We start from the raw sequence: 20,585 nt of genomic DNA on the forward strand, positions 1-20,585 counted from the left end.
ACAAACGTATTAAAAATATCAAGTATAAATTACCTTCAAGTTATATTTAAAGGGTGTATCTAAAACATGCATGAATTTAATGTGGAAACTTAGATCCTATCTCCAAGATATCTCATTATGTATGTATATTCAAATACATGTATTCTAATATCCAAAATAACAAAAATTCACTCCTAATCCCAAGCGTTTTGGGTAAGGGATATTTACCTCTGTACTGAGACCATGCAGAGAATAACCAAACTGATTAACTTGGCAGGCAAAGTGCCAAGTGAGAGATACAAACGGATACTGAAAGAACATTGCATAAAAAGTAGGGTACCATGGAATTTAGCAATTCACATTGTCAAACTGTTTGACAAACCTGCATCATCTTACCTATCCTTTGGGGATTTATTACCTCTGTCACAATTTGCATCTTTCCGAATCCTTTATACTCTCATACTCCTTCCCCCCAAACTATAAAATTGTTTTTTAGTACTAGAGGCTTAAAGCTGTAGTCCATTACTATATCTGAAGAAGTGAAATGAAATCCATGAAAGATGATACTAAAATAAATCAGTTAGTTTCAAAGGTAGTGCTAAATACATATCCTGCCTGTTATGTTGGAACAGCACTTTGCATTGTTTTAAACTTTGTATATTGTATTTTATGATTGTTTTAACTGTTTTAACATTTGAGTTCATTGTGTAACAGTGTAACGGCATCAATTGCCACTTGTAAACTGCCCTGAATCCCCTCGGGTGAGAAGGGCGGGGTATAAATAATTGAAATAAATAAATAAATAAACAGGCTGCCATGGCTATCTCTTTGCAAAAGAGAATTCAGCTTATTTCAGGAGGGGAAAATAAGAGCAATGCATGGAGTGGCTACATGGAAAGAAATGTATAATCTGAGAGAATGCAGCAGATAGATAGTGTAAGCATCTAGGTAATATTTATTTTATGTTGAGGATTTGATTGTTTTGCCTTGTTAAGAATGGATGTTGAAGTTGGGAGCCTGTTACTTATATACTGCATGCTAAAACCTTCATTACTCAAGACTCGCCCTACTCATCGGGCCGGCCACACTTTGGACCTGTTTTTTTAATATCGGAGTACGAACATCTCTATCTGCGGTAATTGATGTTCCCTGGTCTGATCATGCTGTCCTGAAGGCCCAGATTGAGATTCCATCTCCTCCTCCCCATCCTGCCACACCAATCTTTGCTCGGTCTAGGAGACTCATGGAACCTGCTAGGTTCTTGAATGCCCTTAAGGGCCTGGGAACTGCGTGCATCACTCTCAATGAGCTAGTCAACACCTGGAACGTCAGTTTGTTGGCTGCCTTGGATGAGATTGCCCCCAGACGCCTCCTTCGCCCTCACCGGAATCGCTCCCCCGGTACACTAATGAGCTACGGACGATGATGAGCTACACTAATGAGCAAGCACGAAAGTGGCTGGAACATCGGTGGCAACGGAAACCCGATGAGGTGTCACTGTCCGCTTTCAAGGCTTTTCGCAGGTCCTACGAATCAGCCGTCAAGGATGCTAAAAAATCTTACAATTCCTCCTTAATAGCCTCTGCTAGATCGCGCCCAGCTCAAGTATTCAAAATCGTTCGTGCTTTGACCAGTCCGGCTCCCTTAGCCCAAAACCCAGCAACCACAGCTCTTACAGCAGAGGCATTCCCAGTTTTTCACTGATAAAATCACCATGCTTTGGCAGGAACTGCTCCCTACAGTTGATACTTTAAGTGAGCTTGAGACTTTGTGGCCGCTTAGTGGGCCTATCTTTGACCGATTTACTCCGCTTGACAAGGAAGATGTCGCTAGAATCCTAGCTGCTGCAAAACCAACCACCTGTTCCCTTGATCCGTGTCCCTCCTGGCTGGTGAAGCGCTGCCTGGAAGGTCTACTCGATCCATTGAGTAATATCATCAATGGCTCTCTTGAACAGGGGGTCTTCGCGGACAACCTAAAAGAGGCAAGGGTTCGTCCCTTGCTAAAGAAGCCTAGCTTGGATCCCATGACCCTTGCCAACTATCGTCCTGTCTCCAACCTCCCATTCTTGGGTAAGATGATAGAGCGGGCTGTGCTGGGACAATTGCAACAATTTCTGGATGACACAGCCGGCCTGGACCCTTTCCAGTCAGGCTTCCGCCCTGGCCATGGGACGGAGACAGTTCTGGTTGCCATTACAGATGAACTTCGTCGCCAGTCTGATAGCGGCAGATCGGCGCTACTGGTACTTCTCGACCTTACCACAGCGTTTGACACCGTTGACTACGATCTAATGATTCACCGTCTCGCCGTGTCCGGACTTCGCGGTCAGGCCCTCAATTGGTTCAACTCATTTCTGCGAAACCGGAGCCAATGCGTGGAGTATATGGGTCAAGTCTCCGACAGATCTCCCCTCCTATGTGGGGTACCCCAAGGTGCAATTCTCTCCCCTCTTCTCTTCAACATCTACGTTAGACCCCTTGCTAGTTTGGTTCGGAGTTTCGGCCTAGACTGCTATCAATATGCGGACAACACCCAACTCCTTCTGCGCTTGGAGCCTGGAGCAACGTCAATACCAGACAATTTCACCTTATGTCTGGAGGCTCTGTCGAACTGGCTACGTGCTAGTAGATTGAAGGTGAACCCGGCGAAGACTGAGATTCTCTGGCATGGCCGCTCAACTGGTCTGACCCACTTGCTACCCACCTTCGATGGTGCTGCCCTATCTCCTTCGCCCACCGTTAAGAGCCTGGGTGTCGTTTTAGATTCGCAGCTGACAATGGAAGCTCAGGTCGCTGCTGCCAGCAAACAGGCCTTTTTCCACCTACGACAAGCGAGGCAATTGGTACCCTATCTATCTGATGAGGCTCTGGCAACAGTCATCCATGCCACGGTCACGTCTAGGCTGGACTATTGCAACGCCCTGTATGTTGGCCTTCCGATGTCCACGACCCGGAAGCTCCGTATTGTTCAGAATGCGGCAGCCAGGCTACTCACAAGAACACCCATGAAATGCCACATAACACCAGTGCTGCAGGATCTGCATTGGCTTCCAACTGATTACCGTGGTCTATATAAAATGCTAGTCCTGACTTTTAAAACTCTTTACGGCCAGGGCCCATCATATCTTAGGGACCATCTCTCCTTCTCCCATCATCGGAGGTCGCAACGACCATCCCAACGAGACTTACTTTATGTACCGGGTCCTAGAGAAGTGCACCTGGAAAGGACCAGGCGCAGAGCTTTTTCTGTTTCTGCCCCTGCCTTATGGAATGCCTTGCCGCCCTACATGAGAGCCATGCGTGAATTGGGGCCTTTTACCCTAGCACTCAAGACATGGCTCTTTACTAGAGCTTTTAATCTATTTTAATTTTTATCAATATTTGTATGTATGTATTTTTATCCTTTACAATTTTATCTTGTAAATCGCCTAGAGCATCATGGACGGAGGGCGATTAATAAGTAATTAAATGATGATGATGATGATGATTATGAGTGGAGGTGGGGTGAGGTAGGGGTATTTGAATAGATAATAAAATGAAATTCCAACTTAAAATGTTCCAAACATACTCATAATTATGTTTTAACAATAGATGATTGTCATCCTCTTTTTCTTTCTTTTGACAGGCAAAGTAAGCCCAGGAATCGACCCTCTTTCCGTCAGACACTTATGCACCTTGATATTGCATCTGCTGATGTCTTGGGCACTCCTCAGGAGACCTATTTCAAGTCTCAGGTAAATTTGATACGTTTGTTAGCAGCAGATTCTCACAAGTATTGTTAGCTTCTTATGTATACTTTAATAGGGCTTATATGCAGGCAGCAAGGAAAAATAAAGTAGAAACAAGGCCAAATAGTTATGAGGGCAGTTGAGAGAGTGGTGGATTTGTAAAATATGAAGCACATTCAACTGAATCTACATGTGTAATGTGGAGTGTATTGGAAAGGAGTATTCATTTAGGGTACCACAAACCTATATGTGAAAAGGTATCAAAAGGGAGTGTAAAGAAACAAGAAGGCCGGTTCCATAAAAACTTAGTGTGGTTTATTAGACGTTAATTAATATATAGTGGCAGAGGTTTTTTATGTACACCAAGTCTACTTGATCAGATACTTGCTTCCTTCCAGATTAAGATGGAGGAGCAGGACAAAGGATATAAACCAAATAAGTGAAAGACGATGGGAGTTCTTAATACAGCCTTTAAAATAATCTTGTTGTCTATCTTAAAAGCAAATAAGTTTTATGTCTCATAAGCTTTTCACCTGCCTATGAAAGCCAAGTGGTTTTCCTCTGCCATTTGGTATTTATGGACTGATAATTTTACTATTTTAATGTTTTATGGTTTTAATGACATAAATGGTTTACTTCTTTAAAAGAAAATCTATATTTTAATGTATTCATATTTTTAATTAGCATTTTTTATTGTTAGTTGTCTTGAGCCCCCATATCGGGAGAAAGGCGGGATAAAAGTAAAGTAAATGAATACATAAATATCATCAGATACATCAGGGGAAATGGGCAGAAGTCTGTAAAAACATACCTGTGAAAGCAAGTCTGTAAAAGCTTTATTTTTTCTCTCTGACCAACTACCATGGCTGTCCTTTCTCTATAATAAGCTTAAAATAATATGAATATGTTGGGGAAAAAGTTAGACACACATGTAATAAGATACAAGGCATGCTGCTACAAAATGGAGAATATTGCTTGTTCTAAGTTAATATTGGTTATATTGGAAAGCATGCCACATTCAGCAGAGCTACTTAAGGAGACAGTAGAATTAGTGCAGTTAAACTGCAGTGATTAAACACTGTTGTCGTAATCTAACAAATAAGACCTCTGTATGGAAAGATGTATATGTTCATGTTGGTATCCCATTTACACCCTCATGCTCAGCAGGACTATACTTCAAAAATATGGCTGAAGAAGTCCAACGGTTGAGATGCATATCCGTTGTATACTATTAACTTCCTACAGCTAGAATCAGAAAAGCTAATGTAATTCAGCTGTATCAGAGTCTTTTTCATGATAATACTTTTTGTCTGAAACATAGTTGTATATAGCATTTTCTTCCCTATACAATGGGGTATTTTTACTTTCTTTTGGACTGAGAATTTTCCATATTTCTTTTAAAAAATAAAATACTTATTTTCTAAAATAGTTATTTCTGTTTATTTTATATTGCAATAAGATGTGTGAAGCCAGAGACTGTTTATTGTTGTAATTGAGATAGTATTCTGTATTGTAATGCAAACCCATAGGAACTGTAAGTATGAAGTCTGGTATTAAATTTGTGCTTTGCATCCTCTTCTAATGATTCTTTAGTTAACAGCAATTGTTTGGATAGAGATATGAGAAGAAATTGAACTAGATATAGAAATGAAATGCAAGTGATTGTGTAGGTGAGGATCATTTTCAAACCCAATCTCTGATTAAAATTAGACAGTCACATGATTAGCATTGGTAATAAGGTAGCTGCTAGTTTATTAAGTTTATTAAGGCAGATCTTCCTGACCTCTGCATGGAAAGGTGTCTTTGTTCATGTTGATATTCCATTTACACCGTCATGCTCACTGTTAGGGGGAATTACAGAAGTTGGAATATTAGTTGGAGGCAAGTACAGTCCTGTTTTCTGGTAATAGTGCAGCTACTCTTAGTGCTATTGTAACTAACATTAAATACATTATATGATCATGAAAATGTTAAATTGCTCTGGCAGGCTGAATGGAGAGAAGAAGTGAAGAAACATTTTGAAAAAATTAAAAGTGAAGGAACTTGCATACACCGGTTAGATGAAGAACTTATTCGCCGCAGAAGAGAAGAACTCAGGTTTGCTGTTTTTATTTAAGAATGTAAAACAAATGCTTTTGGTTCAGATCAGCAATTATTTAGTTCAGTCTCCTCTTTTCATCCAGTTCTGTTTGAAAACCCTTAAAGAGAACTATTTATAAATGTTCATCCTGAAGTTTATCAACTTTCTTTGTAAGGAGGTTTGCCTTTTGTTTGTGGGAATCATCTCAGTGCGTATTGTGTAAAAGATATCTTTCTTTGGTCCATTTGGAATTCCTGGCAATCTATTTCACTGAATGTCCCTGAATTCTAGCACTTTGGAACCATATTGCAGTTATCTGTAATTAGTGATGCTGAGCCTGATTTTCTTTTTTCAACATGCACATATGTTTTTTATCACTCTTACTTGCTTTAGAAGATAAAAATAACACGTTTAATGGATATAAATTCCTCATGAACATGTGCTGTCCTTATGAGAGCGCCACTTAGCTGTTAACACTGGTTCTCCTTTCTTCCCTCTCCCAGGCATGCCTTGGATATTCGTGAACATTATGAGAGAAAACTGGAGAGAGCCAATAATTTGTATATGGAGCTCAGTGCTATCATGCTACAACTAGAGATTCGAGAAAAGGAGCTCATGAAGTACGTACATTCACATACATGTCTATACCCATATTATTATTAAGAACAATTATTCAAGTGTGTGTGTATATGTGTGTGTGTGAGAGAGAGAGAGATTGAGAGAGAGAGAGAGAGAGAGAGAGAGAGACTTGCCCAAGTTCACCCAGTCGGTGTCCATGGTTGAATGGGGATGTGAAACATGGTCTAAGTTCTAGTCCAACACTACATCATGCTGCCACACTCTTTCTATGTGTAAATAATAATAATAATAATAATAATAATAATAATAATAATAATAATAATAATAATTTTATTTCTTACCTGTGTCTCCTCACGGCTCAAGGCAGGGCACAACATAATTAAAAACATTATCATAAAATATTATGTAAAATGCACATATTGAAACATATTTCTATGAAGTACATATATTAAAATACACAGAACAAATATTAAAATGCAGTAATCACAGGATGCGAGTTTTAATTTCATAGTTAAAACTGACTGGGTAGGGCTGCTGGAAGAGAGAGCTCTTCAGATGTGTTTTACATTCTGACAGCTAATTGAGCTCTTCCGGCAGGTCATTCCATAGTCCTGGGACAGCCAATGAAAAGGTCCTCTGGGTGACGGTTGACAGGTTTTGGCCAGCTGCAGTAGATACCCCTAGGAGACCTAAGTGTCTGGGGCGGATTGTAAATTTATGTATGCATGTGGATATGCATTTGATGAAGGCCAAATGAAATTTATCTCAATACTGCAGGACATTTTTGTTATATGAGACCACCTAACTTTCTCCTAACCACAATTGATAAAGGGGAGCTTTTTCTCTTTTAGAACATGATAGTTCTTTTGGATTTACTAGTGTTTGGAACATTGAGCAAAAGTCCTATTTCTCTTAGGAAATAGTTTGTCTTTTCCCAATAGCACTTAGCTTGACATGTAGCTTGTGAAATTGATGGACTGGTGCAACTTGGGGTAAATATTTCAGTAACTTTTATTTTCTACATGAAGACGGGAACAAGCGGTGGAAAAGAAGTATCCTGGGACATACAAGCGTCACCCAGTTCGACCAATAATCCATGCCAATGCAATGGAAAAATTGATGAAAAGGAGAGGAGTCTGCCACAAGTCTGGAGGCCAAACTAAGCGGTAAGCCAAATAACAAAACTTTGTTGGAACGTATATGCTTTTTGTAAGGATATGATTTGCCAAGCAGTTCATAAAAATGAAGTGGTTCTGACTAATTGCTTGATCTGTCACAGTCATGAATTAGATACTAGAATAGGAGATGGATAGTTTTTGTATTCTAATCAATAACAGGAAAGTTTTGGAACTGTAGATGAGATATAATTTAAGAGCAGAGTATTGCACCAGAGTGTTTTGCTGGTGACAATCTTAAAAATTTCAAAGTACTCATTTTTTTTTAAATATTAAGGAGTTCTATTTATATTTGGAGCCCCCGATGGCACAGTGGGTTAAACTGCTGAGCTGCTGAACTTGCTGACCAAAAGGTCAGAGGTTCGAATCCGGGGAGCGGAGTGAGCTCCCGCTTTTAGCCCCAGCTTCTGCCAACCTAGCAGTTTGAAAACATGCAAATGTGAGTAGATCAATAGGTACCTCTCAGGTAGGAAGGTAACGGTGCTCCATGCAGTTATGCCAGCCACATGACCTTGGTGGTGTCTATGGAAACCACCTGCTCTTCAGCTTAGAAATGGAGATGAGCACCAACCACCAGAGTCAGACACAACTAGGCTTCATGTCAGGGGAAAACCTTCAACCTTATTTATATTCTGCTTCCCCAAAGTGATAACCTTTCTCTGATAAGGATGAGTAACATCATCCTGGGTTGGTTGGACCTTACTAGTATATTTGCACAATTTTTAAAAGCTGTGACCAAATAAAATCCATTCTAGCTGAATGTGCCACTCCCAAAGCCAAATAGCAAAATAATGAACATACCCTAGAAAAGGGCCCTGAAACCTCTTCCTGGGCCATCAGTTCCGTCTATTCAATTAGATATTTCAATATTGAGACAGATTATGTGACAAAAACCCCATGCAATTGAGCCTAATATATATAAAATAACAATGAGCATTCTTTATTTTGCATCCTTTCCTAGGCCTGACTTGCTGAAGTCAGATGGAATATCCAACACTGAGGTGCTGCCCAGTGGTTCTCCTCTCTCTGCAAGTCCCAAAATGTCAACACTTAGTAGCAAAGGACGTTACCGTAGCAAACCACGCCACCGGCGAGGAAATAGCAAAGGCAGCAATAATGATTTTACAGGGATCTTGAAAAACCAGTCAACACGAGATGATTCAGCTCAGCCTGCTCACCATCAACAGCATCTTCCTCACCACCATGGACATCACCCTCGGCTCAACCTACAGGGACAGGACATAGCCAATTGCGCTAACAATCTTAGATATTTTGGACCGGCTGCAGCCTTGCGCAGTCCTCTTAGTAATCATGCCCAACGAAGGATGTCCGGCTCTAGCCCAGATCTTATTTCTACTGCTATGGAGGCTGATTCACGGAGAAATCTGGAGGAGGAGAAGGATGGGGAGGGCACAGCTAATCATTGGGACTGCTGTCAAAAAGGTACATACAGCCTCTGCCCAGAGTGCAGAATGGGGACAAATGGTGCAAACCAAGAACAATCACTTGAGCCACCTGAAGCACCCTCACAGGAGCCCTTGTTTGCAAATGGACAGTTTTCTGGGCCAAGGGAGGAAGGTGAATTTAGCAGCCACAGGTCGGCATCTTCTCTTGGTTCTTCTCATCCTGTGAGCACTTCAGGACTGCTGTGTAAAACGCGACCCATTTCAAAGGTATGTTCCTTCCTCTAACCTTTTCATCAGCCGCCTCAAGACTGTGGAATGACCTGCCAGAAGAGCTCTGACAGATGAATGAATCTCTTCTGGCAGGTTTACCCCAATTTTGAATTGTGAATTTTAAATTTGCATTCATAGAATCATAGAATCATAGAATAGTAGAGTTGGAAGAGACCACATGGGCCATCTAGTCCAACCCCCTGCTAAGAAGCAGGAAATCGCATTCAAAGCACCCCCGACAGATGGCCATCCAGCCTCTGCTTAAAAGCCTCCAAGGAAGGAGCCTCCACCACGGCCCCGGGGAGAGAGTTCCACTGTCGAACAGCTCTCACAGTGAGGAAGTTCTTCCTGATGTTCAGGTGGAATCTCCTTTCCTGTAGTTTGAAGCCATTGTTCCGTGTCCTAGTCTGCAGGGCAGCAGAAAACAAGCTTGCTCCCTCTTCCCTATGACTTCCCTTCACATATTTGTACATGGCTATTCTGTTGGTATCGGCTTTAATCTTTGTACTATGTACAGGTTGTCTGAAAAAGAACTCCGTAATTTTAAGTATAAATACATTAAAACTAGGGAGTTCTTTTTCAAACATGCTGTTTTTTGATATATGTGTTTTTGCTGTGTTGTACCCTCTTGAGCTATGAGGAAATTCAGGTAACAAGTTGTTGTTATTATCCTCCTTCTCTTTTACCCCAAAACAGAATACTTTAAAAAACTGATAGTTTCTGTAACACACTACAACTACTGATATGTTGCCTTTTGGAATGAGAACATAATGATATTCCTTTGGTGAAATAATATCGTGCTTAGTAATATGATTACCTTTACAGTACAACATTACTCATTACTCCTGAAACATTGTTTTGGAGGCATTTAGGGCCATTTGTTACACATCTAGAAATGCAAGATTTTCAAGTAACAAATTACTTTTCAAAAATTCTACATGTTTCCTCTAATGGGGGCTATGTATTTGCAATGTTGGTAAGAAATGGTCAAATAACATTGCATTTTGTCTCTGCTAGAGTGGTGACGACTCTTCAGAAGAAGAAGGAGAAGTGGATAGTGAAGTGGAATTCCCACGAAGACAGAGGTAAACATCTAAACTATTCATACTTTATCCTCATTGCTAAATGAAGGTTTGAATTTATAAAAGAGGATGACAAGAGCATTTCAGTTATTGTAAGATGGTAACTTTGTGGGTTTATTCTAACATTATAAGTTCCCCAGGTTCTCCAGATTTGCAGGTCCATCTACCTAACCAGAAACAATATAGTATGTAAAGGGAGTACAACTGTCAACTCACCAGCCCAAATGGCTACATTCAAGAAAGAGGGCTATACAGAATGTTGATGCACTGACCACTAATGCATGAGCAGGAATGAGCTTGTAGAAAGCACTGAGTTCTCTGTGTCCCATCTTCCCAATGATAACAAGAGGAGAAATAAATCAGAAATAACCAGAATTTAGTTGTGCTTTAACAAATGTTTGATTTGCCATTGTGCCTGAACCAAGAATTGTTGTATACAATAATTTCTATTTAGCCAAACAAACTACAAAACAAATTGAGAGTTTTAAAAGGAGGTTGGGAGAAGAAGGAAAGGTAAAAGCTTAATGAAAAGAAGATGGAAATAAATACATTACTAGAAGTTTTGACAGGTTAATGCTTTTTTTCTAGCTGGTCAGTTTGTTGGTAGAACAAACAAAACAGATAAGTGAAACTGGCCATCTTTCAGTCAGAATCTTAGAGCAGGATACATGACGAAATGACCTTGTATCTATCCATTCATATTGTAGATCATAGCAAGTAGCCCATGGGACAACCCCCCATTTTCAATACTTTGAAGGTTTGAAAAAAAATGATTCAGCATGAAAACAGCAATTTATCATCATTACTTTTTTAGACAATTGGTTTTGCTCAGTTAAAGTGGGAAAACTTCACTTAAGACAAATGATTTCGCAGACTATTTTTCAAATCCTATATACAGTAGAGTTCCAGTTAACCAACTTCCGGTTATCTGACCTACCATATTATCTGATGTGCCAGGCCCTTTGGAGGCACCCCATGCGCATTGCTAGACAGCCACATGCATGGGGCTCCCCTAAACTGAGTGCTCGCCGTAGGAACGAGCCTCGTCCCTCTGGCGAGCACTCGCCCCTTTGGAGGCGCCCCACGTGCGTTGCTAGACAGCAACGTGCACGGGCCGCTTCCCTAAACCGGCTTGCCGGGAGGGATAATAGGGCCTCCCTATTATCAGTTCTGGTTATCCGACATTCGGTCTGCCCGTTTATGTCAAATAACCGGAACTCTACTGTATTATTTTTATATCTTATCTGTCTCAAATCTGGCCTACATACCCTTGTTTGTGTTATTCTGCTCACTACATCAGTTTTAGCATTTGAATTAATGTCAGACTAATGAACATGCTTATGCATTTTCAGACCACACCGCTGTATCAGTAGCTGTCAGTCCTACTCGACTTTCAGCTCTGAGAATCTCTCTGTGTCTGATGGGGAGGAAGGTAATACCAGTGACCATTCCAACAGCCCAGATGAGCTTACCAAGAGGAAGGAAAAGAAGTTGACTCACAAGCTGGATGACATGCTGTCACAGACTCCAGAAATTCCTATTGAGATATCTACTCAATCTGATGGTCTTTCAGATAAGGAGAGTGCTGTACGCAGAGTGAAAACACAGATGTCACTTGGCAAGTTATGTCCAGAGGAACATGGATATGAGGTCAGCAACACCTTCCTTTCCTTGTTGATGTAGATGAAAAATTAACTGCTGATTGGAAACCAGCGATATCAGTTAATTAAAGCATTTTTGTTTTATCAGCCATGTTTTAAAGGATTTGATTGTCCTGTTACCTTAGATCCTCAGATAACCTAACTTAAAGAAATTCACAGAAAGAAATTTTCCCATCACTTCCTTTCCCTGTAGCCATCCAAAAACAAAAAACCGAGAGATCTTGAATACTATTGGGTAGAACTCTTGTGGAAAGGAATAGAAGAAAGCTTCCCTTCTGTTAACTTTCAAATGTTATTTTTGGATCCATGTCTGATGCTGAGTGATTTCTGTGTCACCGCAACCCATGTGGTTCAGAAGAGTTTTTTTGACCCTTCAGAGAGGCTTTTTATGGGTGGAATGGGGGTAGAAAATGCTACCAGGGAGAGTGAGGAATAAGACACTTCCTTAGGGATTGTATATTTGAACTTTTTTCCATGTTAAAAATTCTTGCAGAAAGAAAACTAGCTTCTTTTCATGACCTATTGTGTGTCTGTGGAAAAGAAAAAGAAACATCCACTCACCCTCTTTCTACAGTAATTTTAAAAATTTTGAAATAAAAAGAAGTGTTCTGATACAGTATGGTGCAGCATTTCCCTGCAGACTCTAAAACATCAATTGCTAAATGAGCCTGTTAGCAAGTGGCCACATTGCATGTTGTAAATTTTATAGATTTCCTAAAGTTTTTATGGGAGTCAACAACATGGCTGTGATTATTCTGCATAGCAGAATTTGGTTTTGATTCCAGCGCAGTAATTCACTGTATAGAGCAGATTCTTAAAACAGTTTGAGATGCAAATTCAAATTCCTTGGGACTACAGCTTAAGAACACCAGATATGAATGTTCACTACATCTGCATTTCTCATAGGCCCTATGCATGTTCTTTGGGTTGGTATTGAGAAGGGTTGTTTTAACTGCATAAGTGAATAAAATGGAAATATGATTTTACATGTTCCTTTTCCTTTTTGCTGCAGAATCCTGGGGAGTTTGGAGAATCGGGTGGTGACTCTTCAGATGGAGAATGCTCCGATACAACTGTGAGGACCAGTAAAGTGTGCAACTCAGCAACCTTGTAAAGATGTCACTCTCCCCTCCCTAAGTCATTGAGTCTCCCAAGAACCTCTCTTCATTCCTTCTCTGAGAAGCTGTTTCTCCACCCTTTCACCCAAATGTTCTGCAATAACTTGAATCTTTAGAGAAATGTTCTGACAAATTGGGTTCTTAGTGAACATTTCAGTCATGAATGGCAGGGATGTATTTTATTGAAAATTTGAGTTGTTGTATCCTATTTTTGACATTTTAACACTTTTTACACTGAAGACAAAATAACTGGTTGCAAAAAAAGTTCTGAAGGCAAGCCTGTGAAGGAAAATAATCCTCTAGAGTATTAGATGAGACATGTGGGATCCAGTGCTGCTGCTGTGACATAGGCAAGTCCAAGTAGCTCTGAAGTGCTGGAAATAAAGGAAGATCAAGCAGTGGATGAACCAATTGTGAACAAATGTCCTCAGTATAACCAGCACAATGTTTTTCAAAAGGAGGTTCTGGAAAGATGTATTTGAGTCTTTGCTCTTCTAGCATATGAAAATGACTGTTCATCATGCTTGGTTTTTAATTCATATTTAGTTGGTTTGACGTCCTGCAGCTATATTCTTGTCACAGTGTTTCTTCAGCATTTTTCACCATAACTTTGCCATTGTGAGATCAGAGATACAGCACTGAGTGGCTGGTAAATAGAAACCAGTGAAGATGCTGTCTTGCTCAATGATTTCTTTTTCTTTTACATATTTTTGCTTCCTTAAGTTTTAAAGAAATCGATCAAATTGGTGTTGAAGATCAAAATTTAAAGAAGTGATGGAAACCACATTCTACACAATCTGCAAACTGTTTTGGAGGGATAAACTGGAACTGTTCATATTATAGCTGTTATGTTAGGACACAAGAAGGGAGGATTGCCCTTGGCTAAGGCAAGCATTGTTATTCAGCCTGGATCACACTACTAGCTTCCCTACAGTTCGTCTAGTGCTATTCTCGTAGGGAAGCATTGGAAACCTGATGGCCTTGATGCAAAGTAATATTTAAAAAATGGTGATGACTGGAGAATGCTCTTTATTGGCGGAGAATGCCCTTCTGAGGGAACCTAAGCCATAGGTCCATCGTGGTGGATTTTGGACTGAAGAGGACCCAAGACATTTGCCTTTCCTAAGGGAAAGAAAAATTCCACCTTCCTTCTGCAATACCTCATTCTTCCTAAGCAACTCCCTGGAGTTTATAATCATGTCTCCTTAAACCGAAATACCCAACAAGAGCAACACAAAAACACTACAAGTTTTAATTTGGTTTTATAACCAAAGTGTGAATAATAATCCTGGCTGTGCTCCCATTGTGTGTGTAGTTAATTATATTCAGGGAAGAAAGGCTCTTTGTGTGGAGTGTAAAATTGTAGCATAGGAAAATTCATATTTAAGGTAGTGAGCACCAGTTGCACCCTTCACCCCACCCCCAACATGGAGGAGAAGGATGGCTTGCATTCTTTGTTGATATTTGTTTACATTTGATTTCCTTTAAAAAGAAATAATCAATAGCCTAGTGACCGAATGAAGGGAAAATACTTTACTAATGAAGAGAGCAGTATTGTATGAGTTAAATTATTCCATATTTTTGAAGCTTTGTAGCTGGACTACATGGATTATAAATTATTTCATTATTTATTATAATTTCTGTAGATTGAAGGCAAGGTTTATTGTAGCACAACATACTGGTCTTCAGTTGCTCTGTGGTTTCTTGGGCCAGAAGGAGCAGGAGCCAGGCCATTTCTTAATCTTGCTGATTGCACAGACATTGGACAAGACAACATGGAGTGGGTCAGTACAAGCAAGGTGAAAGAGTGCTATGGCTGCATGCTGGTGGGGTGGGTGTGAAATAGCGTGGAAATAGTCTATAAAATTGTGATTGTGCTTTAGCTTCCCTGCAGCAATACAGACCACTGTGAAATTTCAGACTAAGGTAAAATGAGTCTACTTCACCTGAAATATTATTTTGTTCTGAAAAGAAAAAGTCCTTGCATTTGGTATACTTAACTCAAATGTATCAGAGTACTGCCCATTTTGAACTGTTGTTTCTGACAGCCCATGTTCTTTACCTAGTCGTAAGTAAGTTGAGGATGAATTTATTTGAGGGTTTATTGATTCTGCTTATTCAACACTCCTGTCATTTCACAAATATAGGGACCAAATCATGAGAGAACAGTATATTTCTGCTCCTTTGAAATCCATACCATTCAGCACCTGAACTTGGTGTTATTTTGAGAAATTTTGGTTTTATTGTATCATCTAAACCAGGCATGGGCAAACTTCGGTTCTCCAGGTGTTTTGGACTTCAACTCCCAGAAATCCCAGCCAGTTTACCAGCTGTTAGAAATTATGGGAGCTGAAATCCATCCAAATCATATGGAAAGCCGAAGTTTGCTCATGCTTGATCTAAAAGTACTGGTAATTAACATCACCCTAATGTTTTCTTTTGAGTTCTCTACAATTCTTTTTGGCCACTCTGCTCTATTATCACTAACATATTTACGTTGTGGGCATCTTACTTAAAAGGCTGATATGGGCACACATCGATGAACCAATAACTGTTTTTAAACAGCCTTTGCAAGCAAGCAGACTATTTGGCAATAAACTAAAGATGCCTTCATTCGTTGGCATAAAAATTCTAGATTTAACAGCCCATGGCTGAGTATGTTATATGCAAGATTTTTAATGCAGCAAAGTGAAGGATAGTTGAAAAATGTTCAAAAGCACTGTGCTATTTGTCAGTATGATGTGATTGGAAATTATTTTAATGCTGACTTCTTTTTTTTGTAAATCTCTCCTTCAGCAGTTTCATACTAATGTAGACCTCTCAGGTTGGACAGGCAAGACTTCTCTGGGTTTTAAAAAAGAAATTCCTCATCCTTTAAATGAAGATGTTGTCCCTGGAGTCTTATGATGTAATTTAACACTGAAGTGCACCCCCACAACCCTAAAAGTCTCTAAATTAGTAAATAATGTGTTTAACATAATGTCTGGCAGTAAATTGGTTTTTTGGTATTTGCACATATCTTGTGTGCAGGTGCTATGCTGCATGTAATTCTTTAAGACATTACCTGAAGGTTCAGTTCAGTCAGCCTTCCATATTTACAGGTTTGACTTTTGCAGATTTGATCATTCAAGGCTTTGACTGAAGTATTCTCTCTAGAAGGTCTCAGCTCTCCAGTGTGACTCTATGATTAACTTCCACCAGAAAATGACCATAGGGTCATGATGGAGGACCTAGAGATTCATATAGAGAACACCTTTCTAGGAATTTCTAGGTCCTCCAGTGCAATTCTGTGGCTAATTTCTGATGAAGATTAACCACAAAGCCCTGCTGGAGGATCTAGAGAGGAGCTATCTCAGCTTTAAAAATTGCCTATTTTTATTCATGCTTTTCCCACTTTTACACAGATTCTGTGACCCTAATCCCAGTGAATCGGGGTTCCTAGCAGCCCGAATCTCTAAAAATATACATTCTCCTCATTAGTACGTGTTTTGTAATTTCCCCTTAATACTTATAAACAAGTCATCCAGTTTTGGCTTTCACCCTCCCTGAGAACTCAGGGCTACAAGAGAACTTGATTGCAGAAGTGTAGTGAATTCTGGCTCCTAAGAATGTAGTACTGTAATTAGAATATTTTATGTGCTGGGGTGGGTGTGAGAGGGGGGAATAAGACCTTACTAGACTGGATTCAGCAGTAGAACATTTCAAACAATCAGATAGACATTATATGTGCTATTGATTGGAGATTTACCCCCAGATATATTTCCTTTTATCCAAATTTCTTCCAGAGGTAAGCAGGTGAAAAAGTATTGCAATTTTAGGCATAATTGAGTCACATAGTGCTATTTTTACTTCTGCGGCTCCCCTGTGTTATCAGCTCTCAGCTTTAGGGCACTCCTAAATGCATAATTTTGAATATTTGAGCAAATTCAATATTGTGGATGCAAAGAGATAATAGTTTACAAACTAAGCGAAACCAATTACATTTTTAATGTTAAAAAAATCAGTGCTGGTATAGAACTGAGAGCGAGGCTACATGCTACGACAATCAGAGCATGCAGCTGAAAGTGACGTAGTTGCAGTGAGTTCTGCCCACACATTTGTGTTATAATACTTAACTGTAGGACTTCCCACGTGATGGAGTAATATCACATTGTGAATTTTCTGATCCTCCCACTGTGCTGTTACCTGCCTCTGCAACATGTTTCAGTGACATAAACATGTAAGCAGAGATATGATATAGTACAATTATAACAAAATATATAACAAAATTACAACTTATTATTATATTATGTTAATTTATACCCCACTTTCTCTCTCTATAAAAGAGACTCAAAGATGTTATGCTTCAAAGAAGACGGAATGGCTAACCATAAAATGTGAATGATGGTGAATGTGCTCTTTTCATATTAACCTAGCAGATGAATTTTAAATCAAGATGGGCAGTATTTTCTATTGAAGATGGCATCCTCACAGTTGGTGTGCGGAAGCCTATTGTAGTGGGGTGTGGAATAAGAAATAGGTGTGCCTACACCTCTCTGTTTTTACCTCTCCCCTTCTCTTCTTCCCTTCCTACTTAGCAGGCGGAAACCTGAACTGATCACTTGCAGAGGGCTTTTGAAATTAGATTGGGGTCTGCAGATTGACCACTCCTGTTTTAAATGGTTAATGTTGTAGAGTATGCAGATTATGTTTTTAAGATTTTCTCTTAAAGAGTGAGGGCTAAACACTTTTTAATATGGAAACAGACTCTCAGGTATTTTGTGTGACTTTGGGTTCTTAAAAGAGCCTGCTGTGTTCTATAGGTCCAATAAAAGGTACTACCTAAACGTCCTTGCTTCTCTGGGAACAACACTCCAAAGCATGTAACTATTCCAAGATGTCAGAACTAATAGAAGTAAGCAATACTGGTTTTGAGATATACACACTGTGTTGTACTTTCCTTTTTCGTAGAAAACATTGTCAAGCTAGCACAAGGAAAGTTTTCTTAGTACACCAACAAAAGTGCATTATTCTAGGGAAGAAAGTAGTTGTCTTGTGTTAACTGTCATGGCATTTTAGAAATTAAAGGGATAGATGGTGATTTATTGAAAAGTAGAACTGTTTATCTGAAAGCAATAGACAACACACCCACATACTATATGTACAACTATCAAAAGTGAAACTTCTATGTTATGACCATTTTATGCAAGAGCATTACAATATTATAAGGTTTTGTGAGTAATGGCACAGCAACAGTGTAATGATACTTGGAGTATGTAATGCAAACCAGAGACAGCTTTTGGAGGTCAATAACTTCTTCTGGATATTTTCAATACTCTTATGACATATTCTTAATTACTGGGTCCAGCTATGGCACAATCAGTGTGGTGGCTATTGGTTAGTGGGAGTGATTGGTTTACATGTCATATAAAATGATCATTTCATCTCCTATGCTATCTCTTCTCCTATTCTATGGCTTCCTGAGGCAAACTTGATTTTGTTTTTGTATTGAACCGTGTATAACAATTGGGAACAAGACTGACTATCAAAACAGATGCATGGAATAAAAGCCAGTGTACCTCATGTGCTTGCAGGCTCATATGTCCAGTGTGGTTGTAGTTACTTATCTTGTACCAAAAAATCAAGGGAGTAAGTGGATGCTTTGGTAAATTGCATGTGGTGTTGTGTATAATTCTCTTTTGAAAGAAGTTGACCTTTTCTAAGATCTTTGTGGAATTCGCAGAATTGCCAACTGGGTACTGCAAAGTATGTTTGAAGAATGCCAGCACACCAATTAAAATGATTTCACTTGAGAGAAAAATGTGATTAAGGTACAAATCATGTCATCCAGCTATATTTATAGGAAAAATATACATGGTAATGACCATATATGTGTGCTCCTCTTTTTAAACAGTGTGTGTTGTGGTGCACTTAAATAAGTAGTTCTCAACCTGTGAGTCCCCAGATGTTTTGGCCTTCAACTCCCAGAAATCCTAACAGCTAGTAAACTGGCTGGGATTTCTGGGAGTTGTGGGCCAAAACACCTGGGGACCCACAGGTTGAGAACCATTGACTTAGATGAAGCAGGTAGCCACTTGCCCGTTAAGCTTCTTGTGTTTATATAAATACAATCCAGTAGTCATCATGAGCCTATTTTATACTAGTTAGAATTTAAAACTTGTGACAAACTGCATCATTTTGCAGTTATTTACAGAGTTTTCAGTTATCATAGTCCTGCATATGACTTTGTAAGGGACAGTGTGTGTTCCCATGTAAGTAGAGTGATGTGGTGTTACAGCATACATAAGATTACACGTTCAGTTCCTTGGTATCTTCTGTTATTTTTCAAGTCTTCAGATTTGTGCAAAGGTGGGCAAAATGTGACCTTGGGGCAGTTCTGTGGTTGCTTTTGCCCCATTTTTGTCAAAAGCAAAAACAAACATTGTCTCCTGGAAACTTCCAAGAGCAGCAATATACCCTTTGAAAAGGTCACAGCACTGTTGTTTAAAATTTAATAAAAATAAAAGTAGGCTTCTATCCAGTTAGTTTTTTTTATTCCCACCCACATTTTTGGTAGTCAATGCAGTACTGGAGTGTCCTGAGGCAGAATAGTGGCCTTCAGACCTACAAAAGGTACTAATGTCAGATCAGTGCATAAGGTTGGTATTTTATACATTAAGAGACTCTCTCCTGAACACATACAGCCAAGAATCTCTTAATCTTATCTTGATTTGCTGTTGACTTCAAACGGTTTTTGAGGAGACCAAGCAAAAAGTATTTGGGAATATTGCTTTAAAATATTACTACTTTATAACAGTATGCTCATTTTATCATTTGTCCCTACTACCTTCCTCTTATTTCTGCTTGATCCTCAGAATCTTAATTATAACCAGTCATTTCTTGTCTTATGTAGCCAGCTTTCAGTTGTCTTTATTTAAATATGGCATGCTAGGAAAAGAGCCATTTAGTGTTTTAAACTAGAATTCAGCTTTGGCACTGCTCTCAAAATATCACATGCTTACGCCACTTGAAGATTTGAATTTAATCTCTACTGGTGGGAAGGCTCAGTGTTCAATAGCTCCTTTCTCTGGCAAAATTACAAACATGCCCTAGATACCTAAACCTATTTGGTTGTTGCACAGAATGGTGCAACTGGACATAATTGGGAACACAAATGGCACAACAAACTTGGCTTTTCAGACAGTATTAAAGAAGTATGACATTTTCTCTCATCCTAAGTGTGACTATTTAAAAAAATAATATCTTCAGTATAGCTTCAAACCATAGACTTATCTGTAAAGTTCTGACCCCTTTTACGGAGTGTGCAGCAACATATGTGCAGTGCTGTATTTAATACCGTAGGTTTTGTGGATTCAATGTTTTTACCACCAAGTTGTATTTGTTACTACCAAAGACTACAAGAAGCTGGTGTGATACCCTTTTGCTTTCCCTCTCCTTAGAAAATATTACTATGTTAAGCCAGCATCACTGTTTATAGAGTATATCACTTGAAAACATCGGAGATG

General features: G+C 39.4%; 1 protein-coding gene across 5 annotated transcripts in view; it reads left to right on the forward strand.

The window, feature by feature from the left end:
• Window positions 1-18,642, forward strand: part of map3k13 (mitogen-activated protein kinase kinase kinase 13) — a 53,999-nt gene extending 35,357 nt beyond the window's left edge. For all 5 annotated transcript variants that reach the window (XM_008106411.3, XM_008106413.3, XM_008106412.3 and 2 more), the window contains 8 exons: window positions 3,607-3,715; window positions 5,697-5,806; window positions 6,293-6,409; window positions 7,397-7,534; window positions 8,505-9,216; window positions 10,237-10,304; window positions 11,654-11,951; window positions 12,975-18,642. In XM_008106411.3, the coding sequence (XP_008104618.1) occupies window positions 3,607-3,715; window positions 5,697-5,806; window positions 6,293-6,409; window positions 7,397-7,534; window positions 8,505-9,216; window positions 10,237-10,304; window positions 11,654-11,951; window positions 12,975-13,076 (1,654 nt within the window). In that variant the 3' untranslated portion in view covers window positions 13,077-18,642. The remainder of the gene's footprint in view (window positions 1-3,606; window positions 3,716-5,696; window positions 5,807-6,292; window positions 6,410-7,396; window positions 7,535-8,504; window positions 9,217-10,236; window positions 10,305-11,653; window positions 11,952-12,974) is intronic.
• Window positions 18,643-20,585: the final 1,943 nt, after the last annotated feature.

Source organism: Anolis carolinensis, chromosome 3 (assembly GCF_035594765.1).
Source record: "Anolis carolinensis isolate JA03-04 chromosome 3, rAnoCar3.1.pri, whole genome shotgun sequence".
Taxonomy (NCBI): Eukaryota; Metazoa; Chordata; class Lepidosauria; order Squamata; family Dactyloidae; genus Anolis; species Anolis carolinensis.